The following is a 16,722-nucleotide window of genomic DNA, read 5'->3' as shown; positions in this document are numbered from 1 at the left end:
CCAGCTCTGGATTGTCTCATATTTATAAGGATAGAAAGATGTTGTACCTTTGGAAGAGACTGGGGTGAATCAGCTGCTCCAAAACTTTGTTTCAGCAGGCGACGTGAAAGGAATTGTTCTGGGAGTACTGCTTGTTTGGGAACTGGCAGCTTTTCTATTCCCTGCTGCTGCAGGGGATGGTGCAGAGATTTCATTGAAAGCTCTGGCTTTGTGGGATGTTGTAGATATTGTCATCCCTTTAAGGCCCATTGTCTCTCAACCAGTGATTTCCTCTTCTGCAAAGTTGAAGGCTTTCTGTATAGCCAGCTCCTGTAACCTTGGCTATGAGATTTGAATTCCGTGTACCTGGCCACAAAAAGTAAAGTGGCTCTTGTCTTTTTCTCTCAGGAATGTGGATCCCCCTATCTGGTATGACACAGATGTGAAGCTGTTTGAAATTCAACGGGTCTAAGAGAGCACTTACCTCTACTAAGAGAAATACACTGGATCTAAGGACTGCTGTGTGCTGCTTCACCACAGCTATTCCTGTGTTTCACATCCAGCTGAGAGACCAAAAGGACAATCACTTCACTTACCTCCCTGTCATTTAAAGCTTTAATTGGGACCTGCTTGGACATCCCTCCCCCCAGCTCATTTCTCTTCCCTCACCCTTCACTATGAACCTTGAGTGAAAGATGTCTAAGGGATTGTCCATTGTTGTGGTTGCACTAGAAATCAGACCATTCTTAGCTCTTCTATTACTCTTTTGCTCCTGGATGTGGTTTGGAAACCAATCTGACCCTGTCCTTGCCCTGGTCAGAGTCAGCATCTAATTGAAAAAGACTAGCTGTAAATTGGGTGCAAGGGAGAAGCTGCTATTCCTGCAGGAGATGGGGTTTGGAAACTTCAGTTACTTTCATGTGGCTCCATGAAGTTTCCGAGGCATCCCTTTTGTCTGCAGGTGTCTCCCTGGTGTCTCAGTTGCATATTTGTAGGGGAATCTTTCCCATCCAAAAGAAAGGAGAAGTTGCTGAATGAAAACTTCATGTCTCAGTTCTGAATCTCTCTACTCCTTTCCTAGAAAGCTGCTTAAGAAGTTTTGTAGTAGGTGGTGCTTTGGTGTGGCATGAGAAGTTTTTCCTTGGCTTCCAGGCCCAGCAGCCTGTCCTTCATGGTGGGCTGTTGCAATGGACTGTGTGTCACTTTGGAAAGCCCTGCTTAATTCATGTGAGCATACAGGGAGGAAGGGACTGGTTCAGTGAGAGCAAGGAAAAGAGACATGAATGTTAAACTCTTTTAGTCTTCTCCTGTTGACTGAAAGGACAGTGTCACCTGGGTTTGAAAGGAACCATATCCTTCCATCTTTGCCTGGCAGGCTGATGCAGTGCAGGGAGTGGAAGGGTCTTTTGCACACTACTGTCTAAGGCAGGGGATTGAGGGAGGCACTCAGGGAAGTTGTAGGAGGAAAAGTATCTCCATGTTACTGTGGAGTGTAGTGGAGAGTGCTGAGGCAAAGTTCAATTCTTCAGGGCATTTTGCTAGTGACCAAGTTACCAGATCTTGAATGTATTAGGTCCCAAGCATGTGAAGTCTGGGAAGCCAGAATTGGAATTGGTGGGAGACCTGCTGTTGCTGGCTTGGTTCAGCTGCATGGGGTTGCATATTGGTAGGTGGAGATATCCTGGGGTTTGAGTCAAATTTTATGTTCTGCTGGGAGGGGCTGCTGTCGTAGATCTGTGTGGTCTTTAGACAATGAAATGTGAGGGGTCCTGTCATGACCTTTCCCTCTCCACCAAAGCTTAGTCCTTGGTGCTCTGTATCCAGGCTCTTGGGAGGATCACTGGCCATGAGCTGTTTGCCACAGCTTAGAACCAGTGAGATTACTCCATGGAAACTGGTCTCACACGTTAAAGGAAGGGAACAGGTATGGCACACACTTCTGTGTCTTGTAACCCTTGCCTAAGTTTTGAAGCTAGAGTGATAGCAACATGACCATCTTTTCCTAGAGAGAGTGCTGCTCTAGTGTACTGCTGGCTCTTGCTGGCTTGTAGTCAGGTGGTTTCCTCCTTTGGGCACTGAAAGTGGGCTGGAGTCCCAGGCCAGTAGAAAGCTGAAATAAAACCTGAATGGTTTTGTGAAGGATAAGAAATAAGTGAAATAAAGAGAGGTTATTCCCCCACCTGCCCCCCATCTCCAACCCACTTTGCCATCTAGCACTACTCCCATCCTGACCCCATCTCTGTTCAGATGTAAACAGGGTGAGGTCTCTGTTTTACTTGGAATCTGTCTCATATATAAGAAAGTGATTTGGTGGTGCCAGCCTCTGATCGTATGGCACTTGCACCTCACAGCTGGAATGGGGCGTGTCCCATGCGCTTGCCTCTTCCCTCCCATGGATCTGCTCATTCTCATGATCTCTTCTGTCCTCTCTTTTCTGCTTTGTTTCTTCGTGAGTTCCTCTGAAAACCTTTTTTGTTTGTTTCTTGGTGTTTGGAGTCTGATCCTTGTTCTGTGGAAATCAACTTGCACTGTAAACTATTTGCTTACTTACAGAGAGAAAGATAAAGATTATCTGAAACATGCAGTTGGTCGCTTATTTTTTTCCCAGAGAGAGGTTTATAATCTTGTTTGTCTTATGCTGGAGTGATTTGTGCTACTAGGAGACTGTGTGCTGGCTTTCTATGCAGTGTGCGAAATTTTTTTTTTGTAATCAGAAATGAAGATTGGACTCTGGAAAACGAGCCTGAACTGTGTGGTTTTGGCCATTTCTGTGTTTACGGCATGAGACGTCATCAGAGGCATACACCATCAAAGGTAACTGCATCAAAGGGTACAGAAAAGGAACTAGATCAAACACATCAAGTCTCCTGACTTTGTGAACTCTGTACTAAAACCTCTGTGCAGTTGAGACCCATAGAACAGGCACCTTGGCCCTGGGAGAGCTCTGGAAGTCATTCACGGATGGCAAATGACAAAAGGTGGTGGAGCAGATGACAAAGGAGCCACTGCTATGTCATGGATGTGTCGGATTCAGGAGTCACGGCTAGCTCACTTCTCACTAGACTTTAAGATTACTGTGCCCAGCCCTGCTGTCAGTCTTGTGAGGGAGCCGAAGGCAGTTTTAATTGCATGCAAACTGTGCGTTCGTGGTTTTACTCCTCCTGAGAGTAGACACAAATCAGTCCAGAGATAGAACCCTCCTAAGTGAAAGGGCTGAAACCTTGGACCCTACATTTCTGTTTGGTCTGGAAGAGTGCTTTTACTGTTGCCTGTTGTGGGATTTCTTACGTCCATCTACAGTGTTAGAACTGGGTGTTATTAGGAAAGCAAATAGAGGGCATTGACCACTTATCTGATCTTATCTGATATAGTGGCTGTGGGTAAGAGTTGGAGCTGGTGGGCTTCATTCCTGTTCATGCTAATCACATATTCAGGTAGTCCATCTGTTTATCAGCAAGAAATCACAAGCCAACTTCTCTTTCAGTCCATACTTGTACATAGTGCCTACGGGACTTAGTAATCTCAGTGGGAGACCTCCAAAGTCACCTGCTCAGTGGAGGCTCAGTAACTTAAACAGTGTTTTATCTATTACACTGCAGATAAAATCCAGGTCGTGGGTTTGCCCATGAAGTACATCATTGCTTGTCTCCAGGCTGTGAATAACTAGGAAGAAGGTTTGAGATCATGTTCATCATTTGAATGGGCAGACCTTGGCATGTATCTCCTGTAGATCCCTTGGTACAAACTGTGACATGAGAATAATAATTAACTTTATTGGAGCCTAATTTATCGAGCTGTTATTTCTCATGACATATTTCTGCTGACACAGGCCTAAGTAAAAACACTTACTGAGCAAAGTTCATGCTCATGCAATCATTGTCACTTACAGTTTCACAGAAAGGTATTATTGCCTGAATGCTGAATCCTAAGGAGAGTGGGATGTGTGTGGTCAGGAGTTTCTAGCTCTCATTACTGTTACTGTCAGGGGAGTTTGCTTTTCTAGGGGATCACAAAAAAAACCCATAAATAGGTTCTGATCCTAAAACCACACTGCTTCTGGGATTGATTTATAGAGGAACAGAAGCAATAATGTAGATGCCTTCTGTACCATGCTACTTTGGCCTTGGTTAAGAGTCAATTTTGGTAGCAAAAAATTGATTGTATAACAAAGCCTGCCCTTAAATCTCATATAACCTCTGAACACAAGAGTGGTGTAAGTCAATGTCAGTTGACTTTGAGTCTGATCTTTGGTGAGTGCAGAGCAGACCCAGAGATTTCACAAAATACACATAAAAATTCACTCTCTATTTCCATTCATCAGGCTCTGTATTTGGGACCATAGTCGCAAGCCCCCTTGCTTTCCCCATGTGCTTTCAAAGCAAGCATCTCCTATGGAACAAGTACTAATGGGTCTTTGAGCAGGCACCACACTGTGCCTTGTCCGCAGTGTTCTCTTGTGTGCAGTGCACCTTGCGAAATGTTTGTGGATGTGCAAAGCAGCACTGAGGATTGAAGTGTTGGGGTAGGGAGGGATTCACAGTAGATTTGGCAGTAGCTCTTTCTTGAACTAGCTCTGTATGCAAGAGTGGGACGTTTGCTAGTGCACACTGGTGATAACATCATGCACGAGTAGCATCAAATAAAGATCAGCCATAGTACTTCTCTAGTGCTTCTCACTTGAGGCTATGTGAGTGCCTGTAAGAAGAAATAGTGTTTATTCTCAGTAAGGCAAGATAATGCTATAGCTTCTGTTTTCGATAATGGGAAAAGGTGCACTGAACTGGTGCAAGTCTGAAGGCCTGTCCTGTTCTTCAGTACTGAGCTTGGCAGCAAGAGCTTGGTGCTTTGGTGGGGCTGGGCCCTATGGGACTTGCACAAGTTGGTGTGCCAGATGTCATAACCAGGAACAAACAGAAATACTCTCTGATATGACCATTAAAGCAGCTACCACCATCTTTTTGAAAATTACACATAAAAAGTGTACATTTGGTTCGTTTCTGAATGACTGTGGCTGTATATGCCTCCAGTGTGGCTGCTACTGATAGGTCTCTTCTGTGCTGCAGGGTGGTAGGTTGGTGAGCAGTGGTGGGGCTGTGGTCCTTGATTGGATTTTTGAAGTTCTGTGGAGTGTTGGTCAATCTTTGTTGCTTTTGTTGAAGGCTACTCTTGCATTTTTTTATCTGGAAGATTTCAGTAGGAGCTGGTAAAGTCCCACTTGCTACCATACAGCATCCACTGGCAGACTACTGAAAAGTACCAGCATGCATGCTTCCTTAGAGCAGTAAGACAGTTTGTTTATGGGCTTTGAGTCTATTCTCTATGGAGAAAAAATGATAATATAGAACAATCTCATTTTCTTCAGAAACTCATGGAGATGTGCAAGGAGAAGTCAAAGCAGAAGCCGAAGGGAAAAAGCTTAAAAACTTCCATGTGCATATCCGCTGCTTGCTGCATCTTTGTTCAGCATCATTGTTTCACCCCAGCCTCTGGGGTGGGAAGTCAGCTTGGTTCAGGCTGTGACGTAGACCTCCAGGAGTCCCCCGACAGAGTGCATTCGGTAGAACACGCCCAGTGGGAGGCCAAAGTTCACGATCGCAAACCAGGTAGAGTAGCCATAAAATGACTTTTCCAGTCCATTCTCAAAGACAGGGTGAGCCCCAAATGTGGGCATGACCCACAGCTAAAGAGGTGTAAGGAAAAAAGAGCAGAAGTCAGAAGATGACAAACTGTCTCCTACCTGCAGTCTAATCTCAGCACTGGCTTAAGTGGTTGTAGGAATATTTCAAGAGTATCAGAGGAGTGTTCCTGCCAGGGAAGAGAAGGAAAATCCCCTGCTGACTCCTTGCTATAAGTCAAATTCTGTCGAATTCCTGGAAACCTAATGATGGCCTCATTCTGCCCCAGCCAGCTTCATCTTTTTGCAGAATTTCACTGGTTCCTTGGCCAATTTGTTTTCACTGGATTAAGGCTGCGGTGAAGATCCATGTTGATTTAAGATCCCAGAGCACATTGAGTGAGTTTCAATCCTGGAGGCCTATGTTTACAAAGACTCACTGCTGGTGCCTCATGTTTTCCCACCTATCTCATGAAACACCCTTAATGAGTTTGATAACTTTTTCAGAGGCTAAAATTTTGGCACCAATCCTTTGGTAAGGATTTATTAGCTGTCTCCTTCCTGCACCCAGGAAACCTAGCCATATTTGACTCTTAGGTTAAAAGAGAGACCTTATAATTATGGGAATGGGGTATTAACAGAAAAAAACAGTCTTGACTTGCCTCACCAGTAGGTTGAAACTTGATGGGCAAAGGTTTCTTGTCTGGAGTAGTGGCCCAAGAGAAAGACAAGGAGAGCACATCTGTATCAAAGGTCAGAGAGAGCAATACTTACTATGATGTTGCACAAAACCAAGAAGAATGAGATCTCTCTTAATGCTCTTCTCTTCCAACTCAGGTGAGAGTAGCTATGGAGATAGGACAGCGAAACTTTCCGGATCTCCTGTCCCAGCTCCAGCATGCTCACTCGTCTCTGGTCATAGGCTTCATGATTCTGCTCTTCTTTCATTTCTTCCTCTTTGCCGGGAGAGATCTGTGTGTGCTCCTGTTTGCTGCTTGTTGTGGTTTCCTCTTCACCAGGTAGCTCTGAAGCCACTGCATGCTGCCCAGCATGGCCTGTGTGTCTGGCCTCAGTTGCTGCTACAAAGGGCTGCCGGTGAAGCCCATCAATGATGAAGACATTTTGGGTGATGTTCTGAAAGATGAGGAGGACAGAATAGGACAGGATGAGACTGTTCAACAGGTCCCTGGGGTCAGTGGCCACAATGGCAACAATGGAGAAGTAGGACATGCCGATTTGGCCAAGGGCTGCCCCCATCAACAGGATCACATCCAGGCTGCGGGTTGGATTCTTCAGCGTGTCCAGTTCCCTTTTTTCCAAGGCATGGATGATTGTCCCAATCACTGCGCCCACACTCATCAGGGGCAGGAGCACAATGTAGTAGGAATAATACATTACGAAGACCTGGCGGTTGGGGGCTGAGCTGGTGGCCTGGATCTGGTACATCATGAAGACACAGATCCCGATGATTACGGCAGTGGCGCCCAGCAGTGGCCCAAAGACCACTCCCTGGAGCTTGAACTTGGGCTTGATGTGAGGGACATGGTGGTGACTGATGCGTCTCCCCACATTCTTCCACATGACGTACAGCACAGAGCAGCAGATGAGGCAGTACTCAGTATTGAAGGGGTAGAGCAGGATGTAGCCCTTCTGGAAGACTTTGCAGATGGTTGTGTTTGGGCATGTGCACAAGGCAGTCTCGTTGCCTAGAACATAAGAAGAGGAAGGCAACAATTAAGAGGGAGATGGCCTAGATTTCATGGCTATCTTTGGGAGTTTCTTGTGTGCAGGCACAACATCTGTTTCTATGTATCTCAGAAACAGTGATCAGTAGGAAGTTAAGTGATTACCGCTCGGTCCTCGAGGCTGTGAGGATTCAGAATAACAGGGTTTAGCAAATGTCTTTTCCCAAATACGTAGTGCTCCTTCTGGTCAACACCATAGGTGCTGGATGAGACACACCCCTTCCTTCACAGCGAAGCCTCCTCTCTCTACCCTTGGAATATTAGTTTCCCCTTTTTTTTCCCCCCATATCCTCAGAAAGTAAAGCACAGCAATTATGTGAGTCTCTTCTAGTATGGCAATCTTTTGCTTGCAGTTGACAGGTAAATGTGAGCAAAAATGTTAATTTATGGTGGGCTTTTCCTTTCCTATCCCTCAGTTCCAGGGTTTCATATCAGGTCCTCCCCCTCCACGTGAAGATGTCCTCTCTGTGCAGCCCACCTCCTCGAGACAATCTCCAATAATAGGGAAATCACAACATTTGGGGGAACTGGTTGTGATATCTGAATCACTTGGATCAAGAACTGTTGTCTCCCTAGAAATCATCTATGTCAGCCTAACACAAGTAGAGATGTGAAAAAGGAACCTTGCCTGCAAATCGCTGTTCCACCTCACGCAGCTGAGACTCAATCTCCATGTGAATGGTGTCGTTGGTCACAGCCAAGAGCCAGAGGAGGAGGTTAGTGGCTATGGTCAGCATCAGCCCACACCTGGGAGAAGAGAAAGGCACTTCTACAGTATGCTGCCTGTGGAGATTGTTTACGACCTGACTGTGTGTCCACCTGCCATGTGGTGCTGCTCTTTTGCTTCTTGCTTACCCATGCACAGATGTATGCAAACTCAGTGGATTTGTGCCTGTTCTGCATGGGGGCGTTGGTGCGTGACTTTGCACACACAAATATGGCTGAGTACATTCCCATTTGGCCATTTGCAAAGGAGCAGGGCAGGCAATGCCAGGCTTGCTGGTGAAACTGGCCTAGGTTTGCATGCAGTTGAGGGAGGGAAGCCTGAGGCATCTCCCAGTGACAGGAATGGGGAGGCAGCCCCACCTCATGGTCCCTGAGGCATGTAGTGAGAAGGTATTTGGGGTTAGGAGGAAGCAACAAGCTTTGCAGCAGTCCAAGGCACAAGTGAAAACCAAAGGGAGGTGATGAGCCCTGATCAATGGAAAGAGAAATGGTCTGGTCAAGTCATAGCATGGTTCTTGTATGGTGCAGAATATAGAGTCTGTATAAGATCAGATAAAGACAGTTCTAGCAGGAATAAGGGAGATAAGCAGACAGAAAGGAAGAGTTTCTTTAGAGGAGTAGAGGGCAGTTTTTTGCCCCCTCTTGGTACCTGGTGAGGTTGTGCTGAACTTGAATGCAGTCCTTAGAGTGACGCCACAGAAAAAAAGCCTGCAAATAGATAACAATAATGATGCGAACAGGGTGAAGCTGGCTGCCTGCCGCACAAGTGGTGGAAAGGGACAGGCAGGCAAGAAGGCACATGTCTGAATGGGAGCAAACCTGCCTCTGTGCGAGTGGTGCAGGGGCATGTGTGTACCTGCATCTTGGTGTTGAGGCATGTGCTGGCATCCTTAGGTGACAGCACAATGTGTGTGCCTGCACCTAATGCAGATCTAGGAGATCTGCTTTTCTCTGTCTTTTATAGATATGGGTATTTGCAGCTGAGATGGGAGCTAGTTTACTTTTCAAATGTGGCTTTGGATCTGGAAAGAAGAGGGTTGGCATCAGAATAACAAGTTGCAGATGGTGTTAGATACTTTCATGTGCAAAGGATTTTGTTGGGGGGGATGCATTAGCAAATAGAGAGAGAGGCTGGGACTCAGACTGGTGCAAAGACATCTCTAGCAAAATCTGAAATTTCCTCTTCTTTCTCCCTACTTTGATGCTTCAAAACAAACTCCTCTGGACCCTACAGTATGTCAGGTAGTGCTAGAGTGATTTCTTTCTAAATCTTACTACTTTGTCTCTCAGTCTGGCACGTGAAGAGTGTGGGTGGGTGGTATTTGAAATGGTGTGCGATCCTTTAATGCCTCTAATGCTCATAAGAATGCCTCACATGCACGCACTTCCCCCCACGCCTTGGGCTCCCAGGAATGGGACAGAGAGAATAAGCGAGCTTCCAGAAGGGTAAAATGCAGTACCTGGGTGCAAATAAAAAGGATTTCAATGCTGGGGAACACAATTTCCACCCTGGATTTGCACTGGATGAGAATCGCATTGTAGCCGATCTGAAACACATTCAGGAGGATGCTGAAACTGCCGAACAGCAGCACTGACCCTGGGCAAACAGCAAAAGCACCAGTAAATAAAGACATGTCTGTGGAGCATCTGAGCCTGGCTGGGGACTGGAGACCTCGTGCTTTTTGGATTTGAGTGGAACTGGAGGCCTTTCCGTTTGGAAGTCTCATGATTTTGAGAGAAGGGGACAAAGGGGAGCCTGATTCCTGAACTTGGTTGCATACTTCGGCTGCTTTAAGATATTGAGACAATATAACGTATTTTCTTGTGCTTGGATACAAGGTGGGAACAGGGGTTTTGGCCTTTTCTGACCAATCTGGAGTGACAGAGGTAAGCTAATGCCAGGTGGTGGTTTCTGCCTTGCAGAGAAAACGTCAGATGAATGCAGGTCTGCTGAGGCTTTTGGCAGCACCAGTCTGCGGAAGTTAGGACCCTTTCTTTAATTGTTTCTCCCTTTCACCTTTGACACCTCTCTGCAGCTTTAGGTACTCAGGTACCTTGCAGCTTTCTTCGCTTTAATTCTCTGTGCTTAGTTAACAAGACTGTGCGCTAATTAGAAACTCCATAATAGACCAGAGGCAGGGCTGCTTGGAGAAGTGTCATTTCACAAAGTGGGGCAACTACCGGTGGGAAATCTGCCAGGAAAGCCTGGATGTCACTGGAATATGACTCACTGGCCAGGAATCTTCCCCTGGAAACAGGACTGCTGTGATGTTAAACAAGGACGAAGGTGGCATGGGACCGCTGACGCCCTTGGAGGGTAAACCTGGTGGTTCTCCTCTCACTTTGCAAAGTGGCCATGTCTAAAACCTTTCCTATGTCTCTCCCACCATGCTTAGTTTCTGGGCTGCGGGTGGGAGATGCCTGGGTTGTGCTTTGGGAAGGGACCACAGAGCAAGGTTGGACTGGAGACTGAAGGGAAGCCAAGTTCAAGACTTTCCTGGCTGCTCTGGTTCCACTCTGTGGCATTCACTATGCCCTTCTCTTTCCCCAGCCTTGCGCCACAAGCTGGCAGGGTATTGGGAGATTCCCAGTGCATAGCTACATCTCCTGTGGCTTCTAGCTCTTTTAGTAGTGGGGGAAGAATTCCTTTATCTTCTCTATCAAGCATTGGGAAGAAGGGGAAAGGCATGAGATGATGAATAAAAGCAGAACTTACCCCGAATCCAGATCGGCGCAGCGTGGGAATCCCGGTAGAGCACTGCATGTGGCTGCCGACTGGTGCCCAGCAGGTAGTAGATGATCCAGCACAGGCACAAGACCTTGAGGATGGAAAGCAGGATCCAGACGTCTGCCAGCGTGATGGCCACGTGGTTGAAAATCATGCTGCTGACGAAGGCACTGCCCAGAAACACCACGTTCATGGCCAGCAGCCCTGAGAAGAGCTGCCCAGCTTTCTGAGCTTGCCTGTCCCTCTGCTGCACTGAAGAGCAGTGACGGTACAGCCAGAACTTCTCGTAGTGGATTGTGGAGGTGTCTGGCGGGGCTGACCTGCTCTTGCAGTGATGGCAGGGCTTTTGCCTTGAGACTTTGTTGCCCGGCATGGCTCATCTGCCTGGGGGTCACCTGCTGTGTTGAACAAAGGGGAGATTTAAAGTAAGAAAGATGGTGGGAGACATGCTGAGATGAGAGATTTTGTGCTCTGCTGTAAAAGCCACTTGTGTGGTGACCTCCCTTCCTTGCTTTGCAGCTTCCCCTGCCCTCTCCAGAAGCTGGATGAGGGGGAAAAGAGGTTGGTGTTTAGCCCTGGTGAGGCATTAAAAATTTCCTGGTGGACAGAGTCATTGCAGGGCACTGGGAAAAGGCCCTTCTGCCAAAAGCTGTCCAGAGACATCTGCATTAAAATGAGTATTTGATGTCTCTGCCCTGCCCCACCAGTACTTGGAGCTGTTGGGACCAGAGGTGCCCAAACAGTTCCCATCCTCACCTTTGACACCTCCTCTGCGTACAGCCTTGGATTCAGGTTTCCTCCTTTCCCTTTGTTGCTCTAAGAGTTAGGTGGAAATACAGAGCAAGCTCAGACCTGCTCTAAAATTCAGATCTGTTTGATTTTGGTTGATGGGTCCAACCTCTTCCGTGTGTTTTTGGGCTGCGAGAGTTACATCACACTCCTCGTATGGTCACACAAATTGTGGCAGAGCTAGAGAGGATAAAAAGAGGGTCTGTAAGTTTTGATCTAAGCTGCTGGGAAAAGATCCAACCTCCCACCCAGGTGGGCTGAGATTGGGACAAAGTTAATACCCAGGTTTCTTTCTTTTTCTTCTTGTAGCACAGAGGAAAAAGCACAGAGCCGTGAGCACACTGACACAGAGGAGTTTGAGGGATTGGCCCAGATAGACATCCAGAGCCTGGGAGCTTTTCTATCCAGCTTTTGGAAGAATCTCAGTAGGACCATATTGCCCATGAGAGAGAAATCTCCTTGCTCATGTACAGCAATTAGGCAAGATCAGCCTCTCTGTAGTATTCAGTATAAGGAAAGGTGCTTTCACTCCAGGGAGTGACTCTGGCTGCGGTGGAGGGTGGCTGGAGTGAAAGCAGACCCCTGAGATGTCTTTGAGGGTGGGGGGATTTATATGTCTTGGGGCTTTGGGGGAGTTGTCTGAGAAGGGGTTGAAATTTCAGTGCTACTCTCCCACTTTGCATGTCCATTGAGGTGCCCTGTCTCCGTTTGGTCTCTGGGGATTTAGTGCACTTCTGTTAGGGCACTTCCCCATTTGGCTCCAAAACTCTCCTAACTTAGTAGCACAGGAGCAAATGCTCTCCCCTCTCCTAGGACCATAACTCCTCTGCTTCAGAGTCAGGGGAGGGAGGGGAGAGGCCATAAAATCAGAAGGATCAGATGGAATCGCATCCAGGCTGCATCAGGAGGTATCGAAGTGCCCAGACAAGGCTGCACACAGAAGCTGCTGCCGTGGACCCAACCCCTTGACCCATAGCTGTGTGCTGCTGAGGGCAGCCAAGCCCCAGCCCTTACCTCCCTGCAGCCTTCTGCTGCCTGCCGAGTGGGAGCAGCTGCCGGCACAGCCTCGGTTACAGCCGATGTTAAAACCACTCGCTGGAGTGCCACCAGGATGCATGTGAGTCTTTCCAACAGACCAAGGTGCAGGCAGAAGCCGTCAGGACTGCTCCCCACTGAATGCGGCCTCTGCTCCCAGCCCATTGATTTTTTTTTTTTCCACCTTGTTTACTCTGGGTCTATTATTGTCATTACATTAATTACGCAGTGAGAAGCTGCCAAGGGCAGCCAATGGGGATCAGCTCCTTCATACACCTGCTGCTTTGCCCCATGTAAAAGACCTTGGCACAGGATGTGCCAACTGGTAAAACCACCAGTTGTGGTGACTAATTTGTGCCATGGCTCAGGCGAGTATAGAGCTTATCTCCTGGCACAGGCTTGTGCTGGGAGTGCTTAGCCACACTGCTTTGGCTAAAATCCACTTGAGTTCCCCACTCCCTTGTTTTTAGGTAGATCCTAAGATTTTTCTTCTGAAGCGTGCCATTACTTTGTGTCTTTATCCAGGGTACAGATACCCAAACTGACCCAAAAGGCGAAACTCACAGTCCAGCCTAGGTGCAGGGACTATGCCAATTTGATGCACTTCTGGCAGAGAGGTTGCTTCTTTGGGGGGTGATAGCTACGACCTGTTAATGCTGACTTAAGAGCTGGACCCTCATGTGCAAACCCCACAGGCTCAGCCATGGCGGGGTAAGGGATGCTCTAGGTCCAAGCTGTGCTGCAGGCAAACTGATTTCTGTCTTGGGACTCTGTGGTGAGCTGATCCCCCTGGTTTTGTGGCTGGCAATGAGGATTTGGCATTCCTGGCTGAGCTTGTGAGCTGAGAGGGTCTATCAGGAGAGGATGGACCTCTCCATGGAAGGAGAGGAGTTGTCTGTGTGTTGCAGGATGAACACCCAAGCCCTGGGGTTCTTGCAGCTGGCAAACACATGAGTTGGGAGTTCAGAGCCATGAAACACATCAGGAAGCTGATTAGGGGTAGGAGTGGGTGAGGGAGCACAGGTTATCATGCGTGGGGATGTGATGAAAGGGACGGAAAACAAGAGTGAAAGGGGCCCATTGCTCCCGGGTGAGAACACTCAGTGTGTGCTGGTGCAGCTGTTGCTTTTAATGTCTGCCAGCAAAACGGTCATGTTTAATGTCTGACCAAAACTTTGCACTGCTCTGGTGGAGCCCGGACGCTCTGATCTGGGCAAGTTTTTGTGACTACCCATGGCTAGATTTGTTCTGCTTCCCCCAAAGCATCAGCATCTCCAGCCTGCTCGGAGGACCATGTCCTTCCTCCTTGCATTGTTGCTCTGGGATCCCCTGAGGGCAAACAGGCTCTCCTTTGGGTTCCTGGCTCTTCACCGGACCCCATCCTAGAGCTTAGCAGGGAACTGGGATCTCCCAAGAGCTATTTGGTGGCCTCTTTGTTGAACAAAGTCAACAATTTACATGCAAGGCATTAACCAACCTGGCTGTTTTTCAGTGCACGTGGTCCTAAATTGGGGTGACTGCAGAACTGGGAAATGGAGGCCAGGAGTCTGAATATATCCTGGGGTAAATAATTTTAAGTGAAACTGGAGGTTTTTCCTTTAAAGATGGGCCTGAAATAAAATGCTGGGGCCTGCTGTGCCCCAGTGGTTTTGCCAGTGGGACTGTGCATCTGGACTGGGCTGCAAAGATGAGGCATCCTTCCTAGCCTGACTTGCCCTCTCCCGGCTTTGGAGCTGAGGTTGAACACAGAGGAGTTTTAAAGCCCTGGGAGACTCTTTAATCCTCCTAATTTGGCCTTTATGTTGAAGAAGAGCAGCTGTTTAACTTGAACGTATTGACACAAGTTTAACCAAGTCATTAAGTAAGCAAATGTGCAGGAGAGGAGCAGGAAGGGAGAGGATGAGTTGAACTAACTGCATTGATCACATAAATCACTGTCCTGCTCTGCCCTGGAGAAGCTGCCTTTACTCAAGGCTGAGAGTTAATGTTAGGAGTGATGTTTGCCCCTCTGCTATCAGCAGTGTGCTTATTAATGGTGTTATCTGTGCACTTAGCAGTAATAACACCCAGGCTGGCCCAAGCGGATCTGTAAACAGGACCCGGGGAGGAAGGAGGTTTGTGCCCAGCTGCCGTGTTTGCCCAAAGGCCGCCTGAGGAACACTGCGCCTCACGACTTCCCGGCTGGCCCACACCCTTCCTTCTCCTCTGCCGATAACCACGCCAGTGACGTCTCCTGTGGGGCTGATGAGTGAGCGCCTTTTGGGGGTGACTGCAAAGAGCAGCCTCATCAACATGGATGAGGGTAAGCCTTGCTGCAGTGCCCCAGCTCCATCCCCTCACTGCAGGAGCAGATGGGCTCTGTGGGTATATGCTCGCTTCACTCGTGAAGCACGGCTCTGCGTTTTCCCTGCTGGTCATTGGTGGAGGTTGCTTCGACCTCCTGCCGGCATTGAGTTGCTCCTTGCTGGCAAGGACCACTGCCTTGCTCGCTAGGAAGTGGCTCCTCCACCCGCAGTTCCAGCCCTGGCTCCCAGCACACCCTGAAGCCAGTCCTGCTCACAGGCTGTGCCTTGCCTTGTGCTGCACACCCATCCCTGATCTCCAGCCTTGTGACCTCCTCAATGCATCCACTTTCCAGCTGCTGCATTGACAGGTAATAATTTACTTGGATTCCTCCGCTGTCCCTGACACACCTCAGAGCAAATCACCCAAATAAAAGGCGCTTTTTTTCCCCCTAATAAAACAAAACTCGCCCTTAAATAACAGATGATTAAGAAGCAGAGGAGGGGATGCTAAACCCTGATAGCAGTGGGATGATGACTCAGTTCTGGCCTTGGCTATGGCCTTCCCTGCTTTTTTTTGAGCAGTGATTTCTGATTTCCTGCTCTTCAGCTCTTCCCCTTCTTGCTGCTCTCCCTTGCTTGCTCTGGCACCGCATGCCTCAGGCCAGGGTCTGGATCAGGACCTTTTCGGCACTCATAAAGTGGCTCAAGTCCTGGGGCTGGATCTGCGGATCCTTGAGCTCAGCCAGAGCTGGGCTCTTAGCCCTGGCATCCCTTGATGAGTCATTTTTATCAGTGCTCCCACCAAACCCTGCAGCACAGCAGGTCCTCAGCTCCCTGCCAGGCCAAGGTGGCTTTTATACTGAAGCCAGCAAGACTGGAAGCCCCTAGCAAGATGTGAGAGCCCCAGGACAACCCTTTGCTTTCCTGTAGCTGTTCATTTGCAACGGCTGCCATTTAAACAGTCACCCTGAGGCACATCGTTGTCCCCATTCCCCATCTCCTAATGCAGATCTGATCTCTGCTCCATAATTGATGCAATGGCAGGAGCAGTCAGCAGCATGCTGCCACTGGCCTCAGGGCCCAGCCTCATTCTCTGCTCTGATACAGGCTTTCTGTTGATCCACCTCCTGTGCCTCAGTTTCCCTCCTTCCAGGTGTGGAAGATGGAGCTAACAGCAGTGCTTTTCTGTAGGGATCTGTCATCACGAGGATATGTGTACAAAGGACCAAGTGGGACCTCATGACGTTACTCAGCTACTCTGCGTTTGGGGTGTTCTCCCCTTCCATAAAACTCTCCATCAGGAAGAGATGTCCCCCTCTTTAACTGGACTGTGAGGAGGTGTGTCCAGGGTCCATAGTGAAGGGGTCGTGATGGAGCAGCCAGCATCAGTCAGCTGCATTGCCTGGCAGCGTGCAGGGAAGGGCATGGATCCATGCAACTAGGATGCGGCAGTGCCTGCTCTGGGGGTGCACCTGAGTTTGGGTGACATGCCTGGGATGCTGTCTGCACCAAGGAGTTGCTCAGGGATGTTTGGCTGATCTCCATCAGCTTTGGAGATCATCCCTTTGCACATTAACTGACCACAAGCTGATACCTTCTAGTAGACAATCCTTGAGCACACAGCAGGGCCCATGTATACAGTGGAGTTTTCTTAGGGTTTGGGTTTTTGGGGTTTTTTTGCTTTTTGGACTTGTGGGTGCTCACTTTCCTTCTGTCCCCTTTCTTGGGTATATAGACAGGGTTCACTGATGGCCATTTCCCTATCTCCTCTCCTAAGATGCATGTATGTGGCTGGAGGACAGAAGAACAATGCAGCCCTCG

The 16,722-nt window shown here is 48.3% G+C and overlaps 2 protein-coding genes across 3 annotated transcripts in view; one reads left to right on the top strand and one right to left on the bottom strand.

Annotated features, from left to right (window-relative positions):
* HID1 (HID1 domain containing) overlaps positions 1-2,563 on the top strand; it is a 36,391-nt gene extending 33,828 nt beyond the window's left edge. For both annotated transcript variants that reach the window (XM_075169718.1, XM_075169717.1), the window contains one exon: positions 388-2,563. In XM_075169718.1, the coding sequence (XP_075025819.1) occupies positions 388-451 (64 nt within the window). In that variant the 3' untranslated portion in view covers positions 452-2,563. The remainder of the gene's footprint in view (positions 1-387) is intronic.
* A 2,904-nt stretch (positions 2,564-5,467) lies between these two features.
* OTOP3 (otopetrin 3) lies at positions 5,468-11,165 on the bottom strand. The gene is made up of 6 exons (XM_075170101.1): positions 10,781-11,165; positions 9,525-9,661; positions 8,714-8,772; positions 7,967-8,085; positions 6,368-7,299; positions 5,468-5,659 (listed from the first exon to the last, which is right to left on the bottom strand). The coding sequence occupies exons 1-6, from the start codon at positions 11,163-11,165 to the stop codon at positions 5,489-5,491; spliced, it is 1,803 nt and encodes a 600-aa protein (XP_075026202.1). The 3' UTR covers positions 5,468-5,488.
* Positions 11,166-16,722: the final 5,557 nt, after the last annotated feature.

The sequence above is a fragment of the Calonectris borealis genome, chromosome 20 (assembly GCF_964195595.1).
Source record: "Calonectris borealis chromosome 20, bCalBor7.hap1.2, whole genome shotgun sequence".
Lineage (NCBI taxonomy): Eukaryota > Metazoa > Chordata > Aves > Procellariiformes > Procellariidae > Calonectris > Calonectris borealis.
Note: the sequence above shows the minus strand (reverse complement) of the source record. Positions and strands in the feature narration are given on the sequence as shown.

Bases quoted from the DNA above. Each gene is read 5' to 3' on its own strand.
- OTOP3 (XM_075170101.1), bottom strand. From the start codon at position 11,165: ATGCCGGGCAACAAAGTCTCAAGGCAAAAGCCCTGCCATCACTGCAAG. The intron at 8,086-8,713 runs GTACCAAGAGGG...CTCTTCTCCCAG, and splicing joins GTTCAGCACAACCTCACCAG to GTGTGGGCTGATGCTGACCA. The intron at 7,300-7,966 runs GCAAGGTTCCTT...CTTATGTTCTAG, and splicing joins GGTGGAACAGCGATTTGCAG to GCAACGAGACTGCCTTGTGC.